Here is a 22,571-nt window from a genome sequence, read left to right on the forward strand (position 1 = left end):
CCAGCTTTTTGGGATTTCCCCCCGGACGGGGATTTGAAGTCCAAAAAGCCGGACATGTCCGGGAAAAGCCGGACGTATGGTAACCCTAATGTAAAACTTTCAGTACCTCAGATTAAAATATACTAGAGATGCTTTAGTCTTGTAGCTAAAATGGAAGCTGTGTTTTCTGTGATCCTTCAGCTAACAATCAAAATAAGAGCCAATTCCTGTGATGCAACAACTGGCACTTTATGAATATGGGAGAGAAAAAACAGCAGGTTACCGCTTCACAGTCACTGTATGATTCCAGTGGCCCAGAAGGCATAACACATGGCCAAACACTTCGTGGAGTTGAGGAATAAAACACAGGATGAAGTATAAAAATAATGTTCAGCTACTGTATTCAATTTTACAGGTTGAAGTTATTATATTAAAAATAACATGAACTATAATGCTTAGACATCAAATGATCATTAATAGAGTACAGCCCTAGCTGCAATAGTCTTTGTCAGTGCAGAGACAATCAGTGTAATGTACAGGCAAGAACACACACACACACACACAACATTCAGATCCTTCAAAGAAAAGAACTTTAATGCAGGCCTCTCTTGAAATGCATGTCCTGCTAAACCTACGCAACAGCAAAAGTCAGCACTCCTGCGAGCTGATTTTGTAACTCAAAAAACAGCAGCTATATTAACTGTGAGTTTTCAGCACAGTTCCATTTTCAGACTTTATTGATAAAGCAGTAAGAATGTAACATGGTTTTAACCACCGACTGGCTACTTAAGCGAGACTCAGAGGGTGGTATCATGTGCCTTGATTCAAAGAGCAGCTTGCACACAAGGCTCATGAAGACATACTGACGTGGTGGAAGATCTTCATTGTTCACAGCAGAAATCAGAGACTGACATCAGGAAATATTGGACCAGTTGCTGGAAACAATCCTTTGCCCGGGTAGGGGTCCTGATTATTACATTTACTGCAGTCCCTGCTCCACAGTTCAGGATGCATAATAGTTTTAAAATAACATTTTTATGGTGGGATGTTTCCTTACCCCACTATGGCTGCATGTCATTGACCACTAGTAAATACTTGCAAAGAGGGACGGATTACATAAAGAAGTGACGTGCCTGCAGATCTTTGTGTCTTTTTCTTCTTCATGGCCCCCGACATTTGAAATTCCTCTGACCTGGTCTGATATGCCTCCACCCTCACCTCCTTCAAGTCACGTCTTAAAATTCAATTCTTTCATAAGACCTCTGAGCCCCTATCTCCGCTGTTCCCCACTCCCATGGAGTGACTGTGAGAAAGACAGAGTCGTAAAGATACTGAGCATCTCCGTGGATGAGGGGGAAAGAGTATGAGTTTAGGTGGGTTATGTTATATTAAATTGCAGACATGGGCCCATTTATTTGTGTATGTATGTTATCAAATAAATGTTGTACATGAAACTAGAGCAATGGATAAACACATTTTAAATGGCGATGCTTAGTTTATATGTTTACAGCACCAGAAAGTGTACTGGGTACTTTCAGTGGGGGAGGGATCGCTCAGTGGTTTGAGCATTGACCTGCTAAACCCAGGGTTGTGAGTTCAATCCTTGAGGGGGCCATGTAGGGAACTGGGGCAAAAAACAGTACTTGGTCTTGCTAGTGAAGGCAGGGGGCTGGACTCAGTGACCTTTGGTCCCTTCCAGTTCTAGGAGATAGGATATCTCCATTAATTAATTTATTTTTTATTTTAAATAAGACAAAAGCTCTGCCTCAAAGAGCTTCTAATTTAATTTTATAGTGACACAGCGAGGGGTTAACACACAATGCAGGGAAGGGGTGAGGAAGGACAAAGCTTATAGTAATAAGATTATATGCATGCCCTGATGGTGCTGTTAAATGTACTAAAAAGGGGGGCTGGGGGTTTAGTTGTTTGGGGCGTTTTAGATTAATTAACTTACTTCTTGTAGGAGGCCTGGCAGCAGGAGTGACTTTTAAGAAGGGACTGAAAGAAAAGAATCTAAATAAATAAAGCTTGCTTCTAGTGATGAGCTTGGAGAGGTTGGGGGGTTATTTGGGGGCCAGAAAAGGGGATTCGGGTAAGATTTCTTTCAGGAGGGGTTTAAACAGGCCTTGAATGGTCCCTTAGACCATGTGCTAACTACTTATGCTCAACTAGCTGTTGGATCTTGTATTTAGATGTGACACTCTGACTACCTTTCCCAGATCTGAAGAAGAGCTCTGTGTAGCTCAAAAGCATGTCTCTTTCACCAACAAAAGTTGGTCCAATAAAAGATATTACCTCACCCTCCTGGTCTCTCTACATCTTGTCTCTCTTAATCTGCATAACTCAGTAATTTCTAATGCTTTCACTTCTTCCCCTTTTCATACTTACAATATACACACAAGGTTTGCAGAGGGCAAAGAAAACAGAGCTCCCGTAGTGCATGAGTACTCACCCCGGGGAGAACATAGAAGACATTTTTGATGTGTACAAAAGTTGACTTGTTCAATAGTGTGTTGCTTTGTGACACCACTAACTAGCTCAGTGACAACATCTGAGTGCCATATACATTCATATGGTGAACGTACTTTCTCAGAGAAAAGCTACACTGCACTGTGACAGTGAATGAAAATTTGATTCCTCCTTCCCCCATTCACACTGAACTTTTAGCTTAGCCTATTGTCAAGATCTCATTCAAAAGGAAACAAGGTACATTTGGGTGTGGGGTTACCTGTTTTTCTAGTAGTTTTATTCTCCTTTTCCCTTTGTACAGAACATGCATTTAGATTGTTAAAATAATAGCTATTTCTACATGTGCTGGCATACAGTGGGAGCACTAAGTGGGTAGTGACAGTGTATGATTTAATTCAGGGATACCTATATTTTCTCCAATCAAGTAGACGGCGTCCCAGGAGACCCAGGAGTCCTGTTTAGGGCCAAATTCAGTCCAGATATAAGCAGGTGTAGCACCATTGAAATCCACAGAGTTACAAACTGGCTGAATCTGGTCCAAATTTACATTATAAATAAACAGAATGGGTTGCAGCTAATATTACCTTTAATATGGAGATACAGCCTGCAGAGACTACAGATTCCAGCATGCAATGCTCTGTCTTGATATGATCAATCAGTCAAGCCACAATAGTAGCACCTTCATACTGGAGAAAACAAGCATAAGACAGACCATCCCACCCCACCCCACCATCTCATACAGAAACTCCCCACCTGCTTTCCTCACTACACTGGGGCTTACATGCTTGCAATATGTACTCCACACAGCTGTCCGTATTACATACAGCAGCATTTTAAAAAACAGCTGAACCGGTGACACTTTTTGGCTGTTCTCCAGCATTCAGTTCAGCGTGTCTGCAGTTACACAGTCACACAGAGTTCTCTTTTCCACTTGAAGAAGCAGTGTTTCTGTCTGCAAGGAAGGGGGAAAGAAAAAACATCATAAAAAAATGAGCATCAGAATTCTAAAACTAATTAGCTCCTAAAGAAAAGTCTGTTTTATTTTTGTCACAAGAGATATCAGTTTGGTTCTACATGATGAGGCTTGAGAATAACCACCAGACATATTGTTTAGTTATAGATGGTAATTAAGCCTTTGGCTATTAAATTAGCATAATAGTATGGCAACACTTCCTGTGATGATCTGAAAAATATAGGAACCTGGTACACTCTAGGTTTTATTTATTTAGTTTCACATTAAAAACACTAACGTACACGAGAGATTTTAAATAATTATTGTGCATTTTAAAAATAATTTGTATTTATAATGACCCCATTTAAAGTAGTGCCCTGAGTGTCATAGCAGGTTCAGGGGATGTGTGTGGGGACACGACAGTGTTTTTGTATAAATATTATTTAACAGAAGTGATGGATTTGGGGATGGTGAAATATTTTATGTATCCAAGATGCAGCATATGGGAGGACTTTAAAAATCAGAATTTTGCGTTTATTTCAGAGGGGAAACAGACAATGAAAAGAATCAGGAGTAGAGCTGGGCAAATAACTGAATTTTCAGTGACCATTTCTGGTGACCATTCCAGGCCCTGGAGTGGAGTATGCTCTACAGAGTTTCTCAGACTGGGATCCACAGACCCCTGGGGGTCTGCGAGAGTACTCCAGGGGCTCCGCGAGCCCTGCTGATCAACTCCTCCCCCTCCCACCCTCAACTCCTGCACGCCGGGGACCAAATGTTCCCCGGCATGCAGGAGGTGCTCTGGGGAAGGAGGTGGAGGGGGCTGAAATAGGCGGGGAAGAGGAGGAGCAGGGGTGGAGTGGGGGCGGGGCCTGGGGCTGAGCAGGGAGGCTTGGTAAAATTTTAAATCAAAATGGGGGTCCTTGGGTTACTAAAGTTTGAGAACCACTACTCTAGTGGGCACAGATTTTTCTGCCCATTCCTCCCAAGTGTCCTTCTGCCCTATCCCTATCTAGTCTCTTTCCCCACCCCTGGCTCCTTCTTCCAGTCAGTTTCCACTCCTCAGGCTTCTCATCCCAGTCCTGTCTCCTTGACCAGCAAGTCTTAAACTCCCAGTCCCAGACTCCCCAACTCCCAGTCTCTCCTCCTCCCCCCATCCAGTCCTGCTCTCCTTGCCCAGCCAGTCCCAGTTTCCCTCTCCCCACACCCCAACTCCTTGGCTCCAGTCTCCTTGTACAACCATTCTAAGTTGTCCCCTCCAGGCTCCTCCTCCTCCTATCTGTCTCTCCCCTCCCCTTTCATCCTGGCTCCCAATTCCAGTCTCCTGGCCTAGCCAGTGACAGACTCTCCAAAGCCCCAGCTCTCAGTCCTAGTCTCCTTACCCTCTCCCTATTCCAGTCCTCCTCTTCCCTACCTCTGGTTCCCACTCCCAGCTTTTTTTTTTTCCCTTTAAATTAATAGAGATATTCCTCTCTCGTAGAGCTGGAAGGGACCTTGAAAGGTCATCAAGTCCAGCCCCCTGCCTTCACTAGCAGGACCAAGTATTGATTTTGCCCCAGATCCCTAAGTGGCCCCCTCAAGGATTGAACTCAGAACCCTGGGTTTAGCAGGCCAATGCTCAAACCACTGAGCTATCCCTCCCACCCATTCACCTAGTCCCAGCATCACAGGCACTGCCAGAAAGGGATGGAGCATGCTCCGCAAGCACAGACTCTTTGGAGATTTTAGCTGTTAAAATAAAAGGAGTGAGCATGTGTGAATTGTGATTTTCTAAGGCTTCTAAGGTGGCTAAATTTGGGAGGATTTTCATTGACTTCAGTGAATTTCCCATGTTACGAGGGGCAGCAGGTTTGTATAATTTTTGGTGGTGCCCAGAATGGGTCCAATTCCCCCCCATACACACACCTGCCTAAGGCTCTGGGAGGGAGTTTGGGTGTGGGAGGGATGTGGGCTCTGGGTCAGAGTTTGGGTGCTGGGTGCAGGCTCTGGGCTGGGTCAGGAGGTTGGGGTGCAGGAGGGGGTGAAGGCTCTGGGAGGGGGTTTGGGCACTGGGTGCAGGCTCTGAGCTGGGGCAGGGGGTTGGGGTGCAGAATCTCAGAGGAAGTTTGGGTGCAGGAGGGGTGCGGGCTCTGGAAGGGAGTTTGAGTGCTGGGTGTGGGCTCTGGGCTGGGACAGGGGGTTGGGGTGCAGAAGGGGGTGTGGGAGGGGATTTGGGATGCTGGCTGCGGGCTCTGGGAGGGGGTTTGTGTGCTGGGTGCAGGGTCTGGGCTGGGACAGAGGGTAGGGGTGCGGGAGGGGTGCAGGGTCTGGGCCGGGGATGAGGCATTTGGGGTGCAGTAGGCAGGCTGGGCTAGGGTGGGGGGGACCAGAGAGGAGGACTCCCCCCAGCCCTCTCCCTGCAGGCAGCAGCGAGCTCGGGGGGAGGGAGCGGCCCCTGGCACAACACTCAGGGAGATCCAGCCAGGATAAGGCCCCCGGAGTCAACTCGGAGTCACCTGCGGGGAGGGGGGGGGGGCTGCCATGTGCCTCCTCCCCCGCCCTCCTCGGGCACAGCAATCGCCTCAGCCTGCCCCCAGCGCCGCTCCCTTGTAGCCGGCAGCGGACGGCAAGGAAGCACAGCGTGGAGCTGCAGGGGGAAGCCGCCCGCTGCCCAGGGCAGGCAGGGATGCTTGGGGGAAGCGCCCAGGGGGCGGCAGGAGAGCTAGGATTAGAACCAAAGTGTCCAGAGCGCCTACCCTCTTCTCTAAGCAATAAACATCTTCTCCTATATTAATCTTTTGCCTGTTGTTAAACCATTAAAATACAATTGTATCGTATCTAATTCAGGGAATCACTAATATTGAGCCCTTCAGTTATTCTGAGTGGGAAAGTCTAAGCAGACTTTTGCTAATCACTTAAAAGCACTCAATCATCTGCCTTTTAAATATCACCTTCACATTACTCATAAAGGCTTGAATATGATAACCCGACAGCTTGCCAGTGGTTTCTGAGCTAAGTCTCAAGGCTGCTTACCAACTTTTATATTTCTAGTGAAAATTTACAAACTCAGTCATGACTAATGTTTTATTTTTATTTGCATGAGCATATCTAATTTGCTATGCTTTGCATACACTAATTTACCATGAACAGTGTAGAAATTAATAAAGAACAAATAGAGCTTTTGGTGGCTGTTACTTGGGCATGATCATAAAACTGTTTACACACAAAATTAAAATATCCCTAAAATTACACCTAAAAATTAGAGATGGGTCCCAGCTGCTAAATTAAGGCTATTCAGAGCTGAGGTTTTGGTTAGGCCCATTGTAGAGAGAAAAACACACTACAAACTTTGGATCTGGATCCAGGTTCAGATTCTGAACCCAGCCAAATGTTCATGGTTGTCTGGAACCTGGTTTTTGGTTCATTTATCCTAAATATGCACGGTCTCGGATCTCTTAACTTTTTAGAATAATGATAACACGTCCAACATCTCATGGCTAGCTTTAAAAAACACCCATTAGAATTCTGAACAAGTGAATATCTGTTTTGCCAGTATTTACACAGATAAACATAGCCATCAATGCCAAGTTCATTGCAAAGCATCCGTCAAGTTCAGCTAGTAATAAAAGAGTATGGTCCATTCTCACAATATTTTCTCCTGTGGAGAACTTTAGATTAAGGGTTTTAAAAAGCAGCTAAAGGAGATGGGAGCTCAACTCCTTTCAATGGAAGTTGGGCATCTAGTTCCCTGAGGAGCTTTTGAAAATCCCACCCTACAACAGAAGGTTCTGAGAAGAGCTAATCAGGAATTCTTAAATGAAATGGGATTTCATCAGAAAATGTCATAAGAACATGAAAATGGCCATACTAGGTCAAACCAATGGTCCATTTAGCCCAGTATCCTGTCTTCTGACTGTGGCAAGTGCCAGATGCTTCAGAGGCAATGAACAGAACATGGAGTGATCCATCCCTTATCATCCAGTCCCAACTTCTGGCAGTCAGAGGGTTAAGGACACCCAGAGCATGGGTTGCATCCCTGACCATCTTGGTTAGTAGGAATTGATGGACCTATCCTCTATGAACTTATCTGATTTGTTTTTGAACCCAGGTATACTTCTGGCCTTCACAACATCCCCTGGCAACAAGTTTCAACGGTTGACTACGTGGTGTGTGAAGAAGTTTTTCCTTTTGTTTATTTTAAACCCACTGCCTATTAATTTCATTTGGTGACCCCTAGTTCTTGTGTTATGTGAAGGGGTAAATAACCCTTGCCTATTCACTTTCTCCACACCACTCATGATTTTATAGACCTCTATCATATCCCCCCTTAATCATCTTTTTTCTAAGATGAACAGGCCCAGTCTTTTTAATCTCTCCTCACATGGAAGCTGTTCCATATTTGGACACAGACTGATTAACCTAGTGAGGAGGGCTTTAAACTAGGTTCGATGGGGACAGGTGAGCAAAGCCTACAGGTAAGTAGGGAACATGGAGACCTGGGAGATGGGTCGGAAATAGGAGAGAGCGTGGGCCATAATGGCAGAGAGAAAGGAGGGTCAGGGCAAAACTGGGAGGCAAGATCAAATCAGTATCTTAGATGCCTATATACGAATGCAAGAAGTATGGGTAATAAGCAGGAAGAACTGGAAGTGCTAATAAATAAAGGGGTAAAAAACAAGGGTGATGTCATGCTAGGAGTCTACTACACTCCACCTAACCAGGTGGAAGAGGTGGATGAGTCTTTTTTTAAACAACTAACAAAATCATCCCAAGCCCAAGATTTGGTGGTGATGGGGGACTTCAACTATCCAGATATAAGTTGGGAAAATAACACAGCGGGGCACAGACCATCCAATAAGTTCTTGGACTGCATTGCAGACAGGACCCAATACTGTCTAGACCATCCCTGATAGACATTTATCTAACCTACTCTTAAATATCTCCAGAGATGGAGATTCCACAACCTCCCTAGGCAGTTTATTCCAGTGTTTAACCACCCTGACTGTTAGGAACTTTTTCCTAATGTCCAACCTAAACCTCCCTTGCTGCAGTTTAAGCCCATTGTTTCTTGTTCTATCCTTAGAAGCTAAGATGAACAAGTTTTCTCCCTTCTCCTTATGATACCTTTTTAGATAACCTGAAAACTGCTATCATGTCCCCTCTCAATCTTCTCTTTTCCAAACTAAACAAACCCAATTCTTTCAGTCTTACTTCATAGGTCATGTTATCTACACCTTTAATCATTCTTAATGCTCTTCTCTGGACCCTCTCCAATTTCTCCACATCTTTCTTGAAATGCGGTGCCCAGAACTGGACACAATACTCCAGTTGAGGCCTAACCAGCGCAGAGTAGAGCGGAAGAATGACTTCTCGTGTCTTGCTCACAACACACCTGTTAATGCATCCCAGAATCATGTCTGCTTTTTTTGCAACAGCATCACACTGTTGACTCACATTTAGCTTATGGTCTACTTTAACCCCTACATCCCTTTCTGCCGTACTCCTTCCTAGACAGTCTCTTCCCACTCTGTATGTGTGAAACTGATTGTTCCTTCCTAAGTGGAGCACTTTGCATTTGTCTTTGTTAAACTTCATCCTATTTACCTCAGACCATTTCTCCAATTTGTCCAGATCATTTTGAATTATGACCCTGTCCTCCAAAGCAATTGCAATCCCTCCCAGTTTGGTATCATCTGCAAACTTAATAAGCGTACTTTCTATGCCAATGTCTAAGTCGTTGATGAAGATATTGAACAGAGCCAGTCCCAAAATAGACCCCTGCGGAACCCCATTTGTTATACCTTTCCAGCAGGATTGGGAACCATTAATAACTACTTGTGAATATGAAAACTGCTTAGGCAAAGATTATAATTTGCTAATCTTAAATTTTAGTCTCTAGAAAGACGGTTTTATTTTGGTTTATTTGTAACCACTGCTGTCTCTTTTTCTCTTGCTTAGTATCACCTAAATCTCTGTTCTTCGTTAACAAATTTATTCTTGTTTTATTACAAAACCATCTCAGTGTTGCATATTAAACTGAAGTGTGAGTCTTCAGCTCACCTAACAGGCCGATGTGTCTCTGTTTTTTTGGAGGCAGGGAACCGAATAATTTCTGCGAGCATCCAGCAAGAGGGACTAGACACTGCAGGGAGACTGGGGTTCCCTGATCAATACCTGCAAAGCAAGGTATAGATAGGCAGAGTTTTGAAGAGTTTGCTGGCAAGGCAAACAGGCTGGTGTGTCAGGGAGCTGACACACAGCATAGCAGCAGCAAAGCTCTCACTCTTGCTAAGGCAGAGGGGTAGCACACTGGCTCACAGTTCTGGGTGTCCTCAGTAGGACATCACAATACCAGTAAGGGTATCAATGGTTTATGGGATGGCATTGCAGCAATAGGAACTAGATTAAGACAACCAAGCACATTATACATAGTCTGCCAAATATACATATCCTGACACAAGGAAGAAAGGAGAGCAGCAGAATATGGACCCTGGACTTCAGAAAAGCAGACTTTGACTCCCTCAGGGAACAGATGGGCAGGATCCCCTGGGAGAATAACATGAAGGGCAAAGGGGTCCAGGAGAGCTGGCTGTATTTTAAAGAATCCTTATTGAGGTTGCAGGAACAAACCATCCCGATGTGTAGAAAGAATAGTAAATATGGCAGGCGACCAGCTTGGCTAAACAGTGAAATCCTTGCTGATCTTAAATGCAAAAAAGAGGCTTATAAGAAGTGGAAGATTGGACAAATGACCAGGGAGGAGTATAAAAATATTGCTCAGGCGTGCAGGAGTGAAATCAGGAAGGCCAAATCACACTTGGAGTTGCAGTTAGCAAGAGATGTTAAGAGTAACAAGAAAGGTTTCTTCAGGTATGTTAGCAACAAGAAGAAAATCAAGGAAAGTGTGGGCCCCTTACTGAATGAGGGAGGCAACCTAGTGACCGACGATGTGGAAAAAGCTAATGTACTCAATGATTTTTTTGCCTCTGTCTTCACGCACAAGGTCAGCTCCCAGATTGCTGCACTGGGCAGTACAGCATGGGGAGAAGGTGACCAGCCCTCTGTGGAGAAAGAAGTGGTTCGGGACTATTTAGAAAAACTGGACGTGCACAAGTCCATGGGGCCGGATGCGCTGCATCCGAGGGTGCTAAAGGAGTTGGCGGGTGAGATTGCAGAGCCATTAGCCATTATTTTTGAAAACTCATGGCGATCGGGGGAGGTCCCAGATGACTGGAAAAAGGCTAATGTAGTGCCCATCTTTAAAAAAGGGAAGAAGGAGGATCCGGGGAACTACAGGCCAGTCAGCCTCACCTCAGTCCCTGGAAAAATTATGGAGCAGGTCCTCAAGGAATCAATTATGAAACATTTAGAGGAGAGGAAAGTGATCAGGAACAGTCAGCATGGATTCACGAAGGGGAAGTCGTGCCTGACTAACCTAATTGCCTTCTATGATGAGATAACTGGCTCTGTGGATGAGGGGAAAGCAGTGGATGTGTTATTTCTTGACTTTAGCAAAGCTTTTGATACTGTCTCCCACAGTATTCTTGCCACCAAGTTAAAGAAGTATGGGCTGGATGAATGGACTGTAAGGTGGATAGAAAGCTGGCTAGATCGTCGGGCTCAACGGGTAGTGATCAATGGCTCCATGTTTAGTTGGCAGCCGGTTTCAAGTGGAGTGCCCCAAGGGTCGGTCCTGGGGCCGGTTTTGTTTAATATCTTTATTAATGATCTGGAGGATGGTGTGGACTGCACTCTCAGCAAGTTTGCAGATGACACTAAACTAGGAGGCGTGGTAGATACACTAGAGGGTAGGGATCGGATACAGAGGGACCTAGACAAATTAGAGGATTGGGCAGAAAAAAACCTGATGAGGTTCAACAAGGACAAGTGCAGAGTCCTGCACTTAGGACGGAAGAATCCCATGCACTGCTACAGACTAGGGACCGAATGGCTAGGTAGCAGTTCTGCTGAAAAGGACCTAGGGGTCACAGTGGACGAGAAGCTGGATATGAGTCAACAGTGTGCTCTTGTTGCCAAGAAGGCTAACGGCATTTTGGGCTGTATAAGTAGGGGCATTGCCAGCAGATCGAGGAACGTGATCGTTCCCCTTTATTCGACATTGGTGAGGCCTCATCTGGAATACTGTGTCCAGTTTTGGGCCCCACACTACAAGAAGGATGTGGAAAAATTGGAAAGAGTCCAGCGGAGGGCAACAAAAATGATTAGGGGTCTGGAGCACATGACTTATGAGGAGAGGCTGAGAGAACTGGGACTGTTTAGTCTCCAGAAGAGAAGAATGAGGGGGGATTTGATAGCAGCCTTCAACTACCTGAAGGGGGGTTCCAAAGAGGATGGAGCTCGGCTGTTCTCAGTGGTGGCAGATGACAGAACAAGGAGCAATGGTCTCAAGTTGCAGTGGGGGAGGTCCAGGTTGGATATCAGGAAAAACTATTTCACTAGGAGGGTGGTGAAACACTGGAATGCGTTACCTAGGGAGGTGGTGGAGTCTCCTTCCTTGGAGGTTTTTAAGGCCCGGCTTGACAAAGCCCTGGCTGGGATGATTTAGCTGGGAATTGGTCCTGCTTTGAGCAGGGGGTTGGACTAGATGACCTCTTGAGGTCCCTTCCAACTCTGATATTCTATGATTCTATGATTCTATAATATACTAAGACAACTGGACATACTGATGCGTAAACTATCACACTGAAACTTTCGGTAAGCACTAACTCAAGCTACAGTGAACTAGTGAGCAGAGAGTTGAAAAGCTCCATAACCCATTAGCAATCTCCTGAGCCATCCAGTTAAATGCTTTAATGTTTTTTGAGAACATATAGAGAGAATTCCTAGTGGACATTCCTAGTCCAGACACATTCAAGGATTCAGTCATTTGGATTTAAACAGACTCCTAAATTAAGATGGAGAAAGACAGAGGGTCTGGTTTTGTAAGAATATCTCACAAAGTAATGTTCTCAAACTCAGCTGTCATACCTACAATTGGGAAATACTGTACATAATCATAAGCCACTTAGTTTATAAGCTGACCTCCCCAAGGTAAAATGGAAATTTTTTATGACCCATTCATAAGCCAACTCTATACTTCAGGGGTCGGCAAACTTTGGCTCCCGGGCCATTAGGATAAGCCTCTGGTGGGCCAACATGGTTTGTTTACCTCGAGCATCTGCAGGCACAGAGGTAAACCTAAGTAAACAAAGTGTCCCAGTGCATCAGCTGCTTACCCTGATGGGCCAGGACACCAACCAGTGGGGAAATTTTTTGGGGGGGAGAAGCTGGGGGTCAGTGGAGTAACCCCGTGACTACCCCCCACATGATCCCACCCCTAGCCCAGGATCCCCACACTCTCCCCATCCCATCCCTTCCTACCTTAGCTGGGACGGGCCAGGGGAGGATGTCTCTGCTCTGGCTGGAGCTGCTCCGGCAGGCTGGGCGGCATGGCTGCAGCCTGCTTCGGAGGGCCACACCGGGCGGTGTGGCGGCAGCGTGCTCCGGCAGGCAAGATCAGGTGGCGCGGCCACAGCGTGCTCTGGCAGGCAGGGCCGAGTGACGTGGCCGCAGCCTGCTCCGGGAGCTGGGGCCGGGCAGCGCGCCTGCAGCCTGCCAGCCCCGGAGCTGCAGCTGCTTCAGGGGCTGTGAGGAGAGCAGCATGGCCAGAAGCGGAGAGACTCTGGCCCCACCTCTTCCCTTCTGGCTCTGCTGGTTGTGCTGCCTCTCCTTGCTCCCTCTGTTGAGGGGAGGGGCTGGGTCCTACCTCTCCCTCTCTATACCCGTTCATAAGCCGACCCCCTTCTCTGGTGTGTCCCTTTTTTTACTAAAAAAATTCAGCTTATGAACGAGTATATACGGTACATGTCCTTGGCATTCATCTCAGCTGATCCCCTTCCCCTCCCTCTTAATTTTTTCTCTGCCATTCAGGTAAATATAGCTTCAAGTAACTTTAATTTTTTTTAAATAGGAAAAGAATACATCCCCCCAACATCAAGTGAATTTAGAGACCTGAGGGGCTCAAGAATTCAGTCTTCTCTGCAGTCTCTCTCTCTCTTTTATTCAGCCTCACTTTTCTTTGCTGTAGTACCTGTCGCCATGACAGTGTAGAACCCATCAGGGAAACTGCTGAGAATCTTTATTCACTATGGAGGTTTTTGAAGCAGTCCTGAGAAATCGCTGCAAAAAACCGGAGTTTGAAACCAGTTGGCCAGGTCAGATCTACTTTTTATTCCTCTTTCAGAAATCTGAGTATCAGGGAATAATCAACTGATGCTGAGCGCTCTGCTTGCTAAAGAGGTTCAACTATACTTGTAACAGAAGAAAAGATGTACTGGTACATTTCAGCATGGCATGAATATGTAGTTTTAGGTTTAGTGATGCTCAGCAGATGTATTCATTAAGCAAATTTATTCATGGAGGAGTCTGACGTACATTTGACTTGTATTCTTATAAACAAAACTGCTTAATAAATACATCTGCTGTGCACCAATTTGGCCCCGCTGAAACACATTTTTCCATAGTAAAATCTTCAGGGTATCTTCAGCCCTGCAGCTGCCTTTTTCTGTAAACATTATGGCTCAACTTTCAAAGGATCCTCAGACCAATCTCTAAAAATGCCAATGTGCTTTTGTGTTTCCAAACCTGTAAAATACATTTGCTTATATAAATCAGATGTCAGACAATATAATGATCAAATTTTTAGAAGCTTCTTTTGAAAAATTTGCATGAATGAAAAACACAGAAAATGAAGATCTTACTATGGTCTATGTACATTTTGATGTTGCATATGCAACAGTGGGGTATTTTATGTCTGCTAGACAATAAACCATGCATATTCACTAGGTTTAGGTAATTTAAATATCTTATATTTACATAGTGTCTTTCATCCCCCAGTATTTAAATTGCACAACACAGGAATAATTTCACCTACCACTGAAAAGCAGCCACCTCTAGGGAGGAACATGGCAGATATTTACCAGCAGATAGCAACACTGCACTACAGTTTAAGATAGGACTTGAAGAAGCTTCCGAGTTGCTTAAGGTGCAGCCCTAAGTGGAGTGAATTTCAATAGTGCAATATCAAGGTGAAAAACGTATAACTCACAGTAGTAAGGTTTGCATCTGAAAGAAACACTTTCAACATCCTAGCTAGGCAAAGACTAAAAAATCCCTTCCTAGACACTGCTACTGTTTAACAGTAGTTGGAGACAACAGTATCCACAGATTGCAAGCTCTAGTGACAACAGGTAGACACACACTCTCAATAAGAGGGGAAAGTACAATCCTTGGAATATTTTTTGATAATTTTTCCCCAGCCTACCAGCATCACTTCAGTCTTAACCAGAATGAGCTTCAGCCAACTAGCTCTCATCCCTGCCCCAACCCCAACCAGCTACTGGACCAAGGGCTGGTAGCACTGACGGAGTTGGGTGAGATAGAGATAGGGATGGAGTGGGATGTCATCAAAATACTGAAAGCTGCGCAGACCACAGCTCCTAATCCTCTCAATGGTCTTATACATTGAATAAGAGGGAGCTAGGTAACTCATGCTATTATCCTGAGCAATGAACAGATATTGCCCAACACCATCCCTCGAGAACAGCTGTGTACAGCAGATTGATATTGCCCAAACAAAAAAACTATCAGTTTTACCCACTTCTAAGCAAAACAACTTTGTCATATCACAAAAAAGTCCAATGCCTCCTTACCCGTGTGTCTAGATTATACGCAGTCTTCTTTAAATCCTGCAAGGCCCTCTGCATGAATTCAAATGCATGGCAGTCAACGCAGGGGCGACCTAGGGAAGAGTTTTAGAAGAGAGACATTCCTAAATGGCATGAAATAGTAATCAAAGGGAATGATTATGACTTTTTACTGAATCAGGCCCTTCCAAGAGAGACAACAAGCAAGGCAGCAACAGGAACATCCACTACCAGTATTGGGTAGCTAGCTTAGAAAAGCAGAGAACAAATGCTGTGATTTAAGAGTAGTGAAAAGCTGCAAGTGAAAGTCCAGGAAGCAAATCAATCTATCCATTCATGTTTTTATACCATGCCTATAATCCTAGTATCTGAGTTCCTCAAAAAGAATTCATAATAAAAAATAAAGTTAGGACGTCTAATTTTCTTCTCACTTCTGCCTGAGGCAGTTTTGAGGCAGACTATGTTTTAGTAAGTCATTTATTTATTTAAGATTATTTTTCCTCTTTCCCCCTGTTCTTTCCTTTTCTTCCTCTTATTAATTAGTTACTATTTGTATGGAGGTAATTCCTGGCAGAGCCAGTCATAGATCAGGACCCCGTTGTGCTAGGTGCTGTACAAACTATTGCCATGTCTCCCTTTCCTTCCTCTCTTCTTTGTTACTATTTTAGTTGCTGTGGGATTGCTAAATTGAAGTAGTGAGTTTTCTGCTTCCCCTTTACTCTGAAAGGTTTCAGAGTGGTAGCCATGTTAGTCTGTATTTATTTCCTATCTTTTAACCAGTTACTGATCCATGAGAGGACCTTCCCTCTTATCCCATGACTGCTTACTTTGCTTAAGAGCCTTTGGTGGGGGACCTTGCTAAAGTCTTTCTGAAAATCTAAGTACACTATATCCACTGGATCCCCCTTGTCCACATGCTTGTTGACCCCTTCAAATAATTCTAGAAGATGGTGAGGCATGATTTCCCTTTACAAAAACCAAGTTGACTTTTCCCCAACAAATGATGTTCATCTATGTGTCTGACAATTCTGTTCTTTACTATAGTTTCAAGCAGTTTGCCCAGTACTGAAGTCAGGCTTACAGGCCTGTAATTGCTGGGATCACCTCTGGAGCCCTTTTTAAAAATTGGCATCATATTAGCTGTCCTCCAGTCATTTGGTACAGGAGCAGATTTAAATGATAGGTTACAAACCTCAGACCTCCAAAGCCTTGGACCTGTTCCCAAGAAAGTCCTGTTTCCAGCTGTCATAAGCTTGAAATGGACAGTTTAATGGAATGCATCTGAGATCATCATCACACAGACTTTGGGTCAATGTGAAGACCTGAAACTTTGAATTTGATGCATTATTGCACGGGGATCCATTGTAGTGAGCAGTGTACCGAGTTGCTCCTAGTGGCTGGGGTCGCTGAGAATGTGGACTGCTGCCTGCTGGACTAATTGCAGCATTTTTAAGGTTTGTGTTCTCTGGTCTAAGTAATCCAAGCTGCAGGTCACAAGAATGTGGCTGACCGTGTCCAGATCTTCATCCAACTAAAAATTATATCCTATAAACATTAGCAATTCAGAGACAGGACAGATAAAGCAATGATACTAATATGCTCTAAAATCAACTATTATTGGCATTCCATATGCTCTCACTTGCCTCTTAACTTCTACGTATCTTTGATTACTTCACTGGGAGATTTGCTCAAATTAGAAGTTCAGGACTTGGGGCCAGTCAGCACTCTGAAGTTGAGTAGAGACAAGGAAAGAACTACAGTGAGGCTGCAATGACCTTCAGCCTGTTGTGCAAACACTGACTGATTTCCACACACTTTTGATAAACTGGAGCGGGATCATACAACATGAAGTCTGCCTGCTAATAAGGAAAGATGAATTTTCAGAGTCCTTTAAAAGTCTGCCTGCCTGAGAAAAGAAACACTCCAAACTATTCAGCTGTAGCTGAATAAAAGGAGAAATGTATAAAAATATATTTAAAAAGCTAATCTCTGAATGTTCTAGTACAGGGGTGGGCAAATGTTTTGGGCCAAGGGCCACATCTGGGTGAGGACATAGTATGCAGGGCCGGGGTTGAGGTGCAGGAGGGAGCGCCGGGTGTGGGAGGGGGTGCGGTGTGCAGGAAGGGGCTCAGGGCAAGGGATTGGGGCAAAGAAAGGGTGCAGAGTGCAGGAGGGGGCTCAGGGCAGGGGGTTGGGGTGCAGCAGGGCTGCGAGGTGCAGGCAGGGAGTCGTGGGGTGGGGTACAGGAGGGGTTCGGGCTCCGGCCCCACTAACCTCAAGTGGCTTCAGGTTGGCAGCGGCGCGCCCCAGGGCCAGGGTAGGCTCCCTGCACACCTGCCCTGTCCCCGGCCCCACGTGGCTCTAGGAAGCGCTGCAGCCCCGGGGGGGAGAGGGGGGGGAAGGGGGGAACGAAGGTCTCTGCGTGTGCTGCCTTTGCCGCGCCTCCAGCTACCTCCCCCAAAGCTCCCATTGGCCGCGGTTCCCCGTTCCCAGCCAATGGGAGCTGTGGGGGGCGGTGCCTGAAGGCAAAGGCAACGCACGGAGCCCTGTGCCCCCCCACCCGGGGGCCGCAGGGATGTGGTGCCGGCAGCACCATGGGTCGGATCCAAAGCCCTGAGGGGCTGGATCCAGCCCGCAGGCCGTAGTTTGCCCACCCCTGTTCTAGTATATTTCTTAGTCTAATTTTGTTATTATTATTATTAATTATATACATAGAACCATAGGTGAGGATGGCACTTTCCAGACAAATAAAATGACAGGTCCTTGTTCCAAGTAATTTATAATGTAAACTAGACTCATTACAGATCAACGGATGTCTATACACAAGAGGGGAATGGGAGGATGGAGATTGTGATCATGAAAGATTATGAGATGTGCTTATTATTATTTCGGTATCCTGTTCATTCGTTTTTTTAATTTAAGAAAATGTTTACTATATTAGGTTGGGGGATAATACCCGGCATGAAGGCAGCAGTGAGGGCATTGTTGGCGGAAAGAAGTGGTCCTTGAGGATCCATATAAAGGTGGAGACTATAACTGCATGGAACATAGGACCCCAGAGGACGCTCCAAATGTAGGGGGTGGGGAATGGAGCGTCAAGGTGTGCCACTCTGGCAGAGTACAGCAGGTAAGCAGGGTAGGGATAGGGCTGAAGAAGTGCAGGAAGGTGCAGAGCAGTGCGAATGGGGAGGACGAATGTGATCCAGAAGCCACTGCGGGACTGAGGAAGGGGGTACACAGTATGTTATGAAGATTTTCTCTAGTGCAATGAAAACATGAAGTTTCCAGGACTGGTTGAATTAAGATGATCTTTAAACACCTGTAAATGCTGCAGCATTAAATCTGTGTTACACTCATGTATAGTTATGAGATAACCATATACTGGGCAGTACATACTTTCAGCTGGGATTGTTGTTCCTGCTTCTTGGTCGGCTTTAATGGGCTCCATGGTGAGCAGCACAACTACAAAAATTAAAGGAACCAGGAAGACCACTCTTCTTAGGAGGCAAGGTGTCAGCATTCTGCTAATTGGCACTTCCTCCTTTATTGGGGCAATAAACAAGTTAGTGAGACATTAAGTTCTGTAAAATAAACCCTTTTCGTCTGTAATGTTCATGATTATTACAAGACTGACCGTCCTGAAGATTAAATTCCTCTCTTTAGCTACAGAACAGGTACAGCATGGACAGTGGCAGAGCAATATTCTTCACCCCACTCCACCCATGTGCCTCAAACCTGGCCTAGAGGGACTTCTTGTAGGAATGAGATGGAAATTCAGTTGACATGGCTCAGTCAGTCTGTGGCCTCTCTGCTGAGATTGGTAATGATGGTGCCAGCTTTGTGATGCTGATACTTGTCCTATTTTAACACCAACCCAAACCAGCAATGGTTGGGTCGTTGCTAACCCCTGGGAATTTGTGCAGCTCCGCTACCAAGCTGACCTGCATTTGAACCTACAGATGAAAAGTGCTCTCCCTCGCATTTTTAAGGTACCATCTTTTCATATATACCTGCAAAACTAAAACTAATTTTATAATTATTTTGCAACTAAACAAATCACAAAAGCTGGTGTCACACAGCTTTCTTTATGCAGAAGAAGAAGCTTTTCTTAAACCCCAATCCATAGAACCATAGGCATAGTCACTGGTCACAACTAAAACAAAGCCAGCAGTTTGTTTCTTGAAATGAATTATTCCCCCTTGTCTCTCCTCTGATTCCTGCTTGGTTTTCAGACGTTTACTTATTGTCATCCATTTGTTCCTGTACACCAGAGATGGCGAAAGCATGCTCGGAAGTATTGGACAGCCTGACCCAAGGCTACCTCATCTGAATACAAAGATGAAGCCTGTGAACACTATCAGCTCTCGTATGCAGTGTTTCATCTTGACCCAAGTAGGTAAGTTGCTTAGCTCAAGATGGAGCACTGTATACTGGGACCAGTTGCTGTACATTCAAACACAGGCAAAGAGAAAAACGTACTCAGTTCTAGTTTTAGTAACAAGACTAAAATAAATTCCATATGCAGAGAGTGCAGATTCTCATTAGCAGAGCACAGGAAGGCAAGAGGATGAGTTGTCTGTTCTTTTTCTAATTTTTAAATATTAACACTGAGCAAGAATGTTGCATAAGAATGTTTAATCCTTGTGCTCGGAATGTGATGCTGGAATACAGCATTATGCAGTATAGTCTACATTTCCCAGTCAGAAGAGGTGGTTTTCCTCATATTGCAAGAGAAACATAAGGGAATAAACCTGCTGTTTATGAGATGTTGCAAACCCTGGCAACTGGGTTTGCAAACCCTGGCAACTGAGATGAATCTGCAAATTTTGCATGAACACCTGCTGCATATGCAAATTGGCAGCTGGGCCAGCAAAGGAGTACTGTATGTGCAATCATCTGTGCTCCATGCACAAATCCCTGGTTGTAGTGTAAGTTTACAGTGGACAGACTTGCACATTTTGCAGCCACAAACTCAGGAGGCCAGTTTTAGGGAAAAAATGGGTCCCTTCTGTAATTCTTTCAACAAAAGAACTGAGACACTGCGTGCATTTATTGATTCCCTTTGCCTGTCTTCATTATCTTTACTAACAAAGTAAACTTTAGTAAGAGCATTAACAGCACACAAAAAAGTGGTGGGTTTTTTTTATCAGTAGTGATCCAAGTGAAAACAAGTCCAGTCAAATCCTAGTCCTTGCAATGAGATACGGCAAAAGCAGAGTGTCCTCCTGAAACCGCAAATTAGGATAGTGCCATTTACATCCAAAGTGCCTTTAGCTGTACAGGAGCTTCATGAACAAGAAGCTAATTCCTATAATCTCATGCTGAAGCTTCAGTACCAGTGAGGCAAATGAAGCAGATGCTCGGCTAAACTTTTTCAGGGCACCTGAGACATCTTCAGTCCCAGCCCCAGCTCAGCTTTTTAATGAGCCCCTCTGTAAAAGAAACATTCCCTTGGGGCATCAGTTGTCTCACACCACATCTAAGTGACTGTTAGGTTTTTGAACAGAAATAGCATAATCACAATGTGCTTCCAAGTGTTGTCTGCCTCTGCCTTTGCAACCGACAGCCGATAAAAATGTGAGCATGGCCTGTTTGGAGTTTTATGAAACAAAAAAGTCACCCCATCCCACAAATTAAATATATATATTAGTACCTGATTTCTCTTGTCTTTGTGATGGTCTCTTTGACATGGCCGCTGCAAACTGCCAACAGAACAAGAAAAAGCATCTCCGAGCATGTGCACTGCTTCTTTTTAATCTTCCCTGAAAGAGGTTATTACTATGGTGAAACATCTTCCATAGCAACAGTGCAGAGCATTGCAGTACAGAGGCACGATTTAAAGAGGAACAGGCTATGGCTCAGTCTTATGTGGGAAGTTTCTGTTTAAAGTTGTTAAGATTAGCTACACCTCCCCACTCAAGAGGGTTTGTCTAGCACGGCCAGTTAAAGGGTCTGTAATCACCCAAGAATTAGCAAGACTGGAGGCACTGGAGCCATACATGGTGGTGCATTGCTTGATTTAGAACATATACTTGCGGAATGTATCATGGTGATAGAAAGTTGTGGATTAAACTCTTTTTTCAGAAGTAAAATTAAGTTTCCTGGATTTCATCTTTGCCCTTTGTGCACATTTGCCCCATCATGAGACATCCACACGATGCGGCATGTTTGACAGTCCCTGTTTCAAAAGGATGGTGTGAGGGTTCACGCCCCTTGTTGCAAGGTAGCACGGCCTAGCGGCCAGACTCCATAGAATCGCCCCTGGTTACAGGGCGGCACGGCCTAAGGGCCAGAGTCCATAGAATCGCCCCTGGTTACAGGGCGGCACGGCCTAAGGGCCAGAGTCCATAGAATCGCCCCTGGTTACAGCGCCATAGGGCCTTGACACTGGCTCAGCGGGGAGATCCTACCGAAACACGCTGAGGTTTACCGGGGGCAAGTAGCTTCCTACCGTCTGGAGAGTTGGAACCTCCCACGAATCTCCAGGTTCTCCGGGTCCATCGCCTCCTCGAGCTCCTCCCGCAGCAGGGATTCATGCCGGCCAGGGGAAGCTTCAGATCCCAGCGAGTTCAAGGGTGGTGGCTGGTCCTCCGCAGGAGCTTCCCCGGTAGGTCTTTCCCCTGCGGCCACCAACCCAGACTGAGCTGAATTCCCTCCTTTTATACTCCCCGAGCACTTGGAGTATGCCCAGTACAAACGGGGTGGGACTTCCTCCGTCAGATCTACTGGTCTGACTCTGCTGGGGCTAGTGCGGGGCGGGGCTGCCCCATCACACACCCTCCCCCTTAAGAGAGATCCCCTGGGTTGGTCCGCCCCCTCCTCCCCTGTCTGGAAAAGAAATCCGCGTTAGCATGTGCCTTACCCAGGCGATGAAATACGTGGAAGTCGTAAGGTTGGAGGGAGAGGTACCTGCGCAGAATCCGGGGGTTTGTGTCCTTCATGCTATGTATCCACCTTAGGGGGGCATGGTCTGTGATCAACCTGAAGTTATTCCCCAACAGATAATAACTGTGACAGCGTACCCCATAAGGCTTTATGGGGGGACGTTTATAAATGTATGTATGATATAACTGGCTGTATGCTTGCTTGATTTCTAAGTAAGCTCTGTGAGGCATTTGGTCAGCTTCTTTAGGAAGGAATTCACCAGGTTAAGTACCTGATCAGGAAACACTTGGGGAACAATGCATCTTGGAATGCTCCAATCCACATGAGAAGTCTTCCTGGAGACATGCAAGATGCCATGTGGACAATGGCGTCGGCCTGCAAAGACTGAGTCATGCAGGGGCATGTGACTTGCCCAGGTGACTCCAAAACTCCATCTTGGAGCTGGACTTTGCAGAGGAGGGAGGAGGGGGGTCTCCACCCACAAGAGAGAGTCTATTTAAACCCAGGGGAGACCCCTCCATTTTGTCTTCAGCTGGCTAAAGAAGGAGCCTCTCCACCTCCCCCAGGATACTTGAAGGAGACTGAAACAAAGGACAGTAATT

The 22,571-nt window shown here is 45.4% G+C and overlaps 1 protein-coding gene across 1 annotated transcript; it reads right to left on the reverse strand.

The window, feature by feature from the left end:
• Positions 1-1,676: 1,676 nt before the first annotated feature.
• C5H4orf48 (chromosome 5 C4orf48 homolog) lies at positions 1,677-21,704 on the reverse strand. The gene is made up of 5 exons (XM_034772954.1): positions 21,536-21,704; positions 20,738-20,846; positions 18,481-18,625; positions 15,091-15,179; positions 1,677-3,400 (listed from the first exon to the last, which is right to left on the reverse strand). The coding sequence occupies exons 2-5, from the start codon at positions 20,819-20,821 to the stop codon at positions 3,329-3,331; spliced, it is 390 nt and encodes a 129-aa protein (XP_034628845.1). The 5' UTR covers positions 20,822-20,846; positions 21,536-21,704; the 3' UTR covers positions 1,677-3,328.
• Positions 21,705-22,571: the final 867 nt, after the last annotated feature.

The sequence above is a fragment of the Trachemys scripta genome, chromosome 5, assembly GCF_013100865.1.
Source record: "Trachemys scripta elegans isolate TJP31775 chromosome 5, CAS_Tse_1.0, whole genome shotgun sequence".
NCBI lineage: Eukaryota > Metazoa > Chordata > Testudines > Emydidae > Trachemys > Trachemys scripta.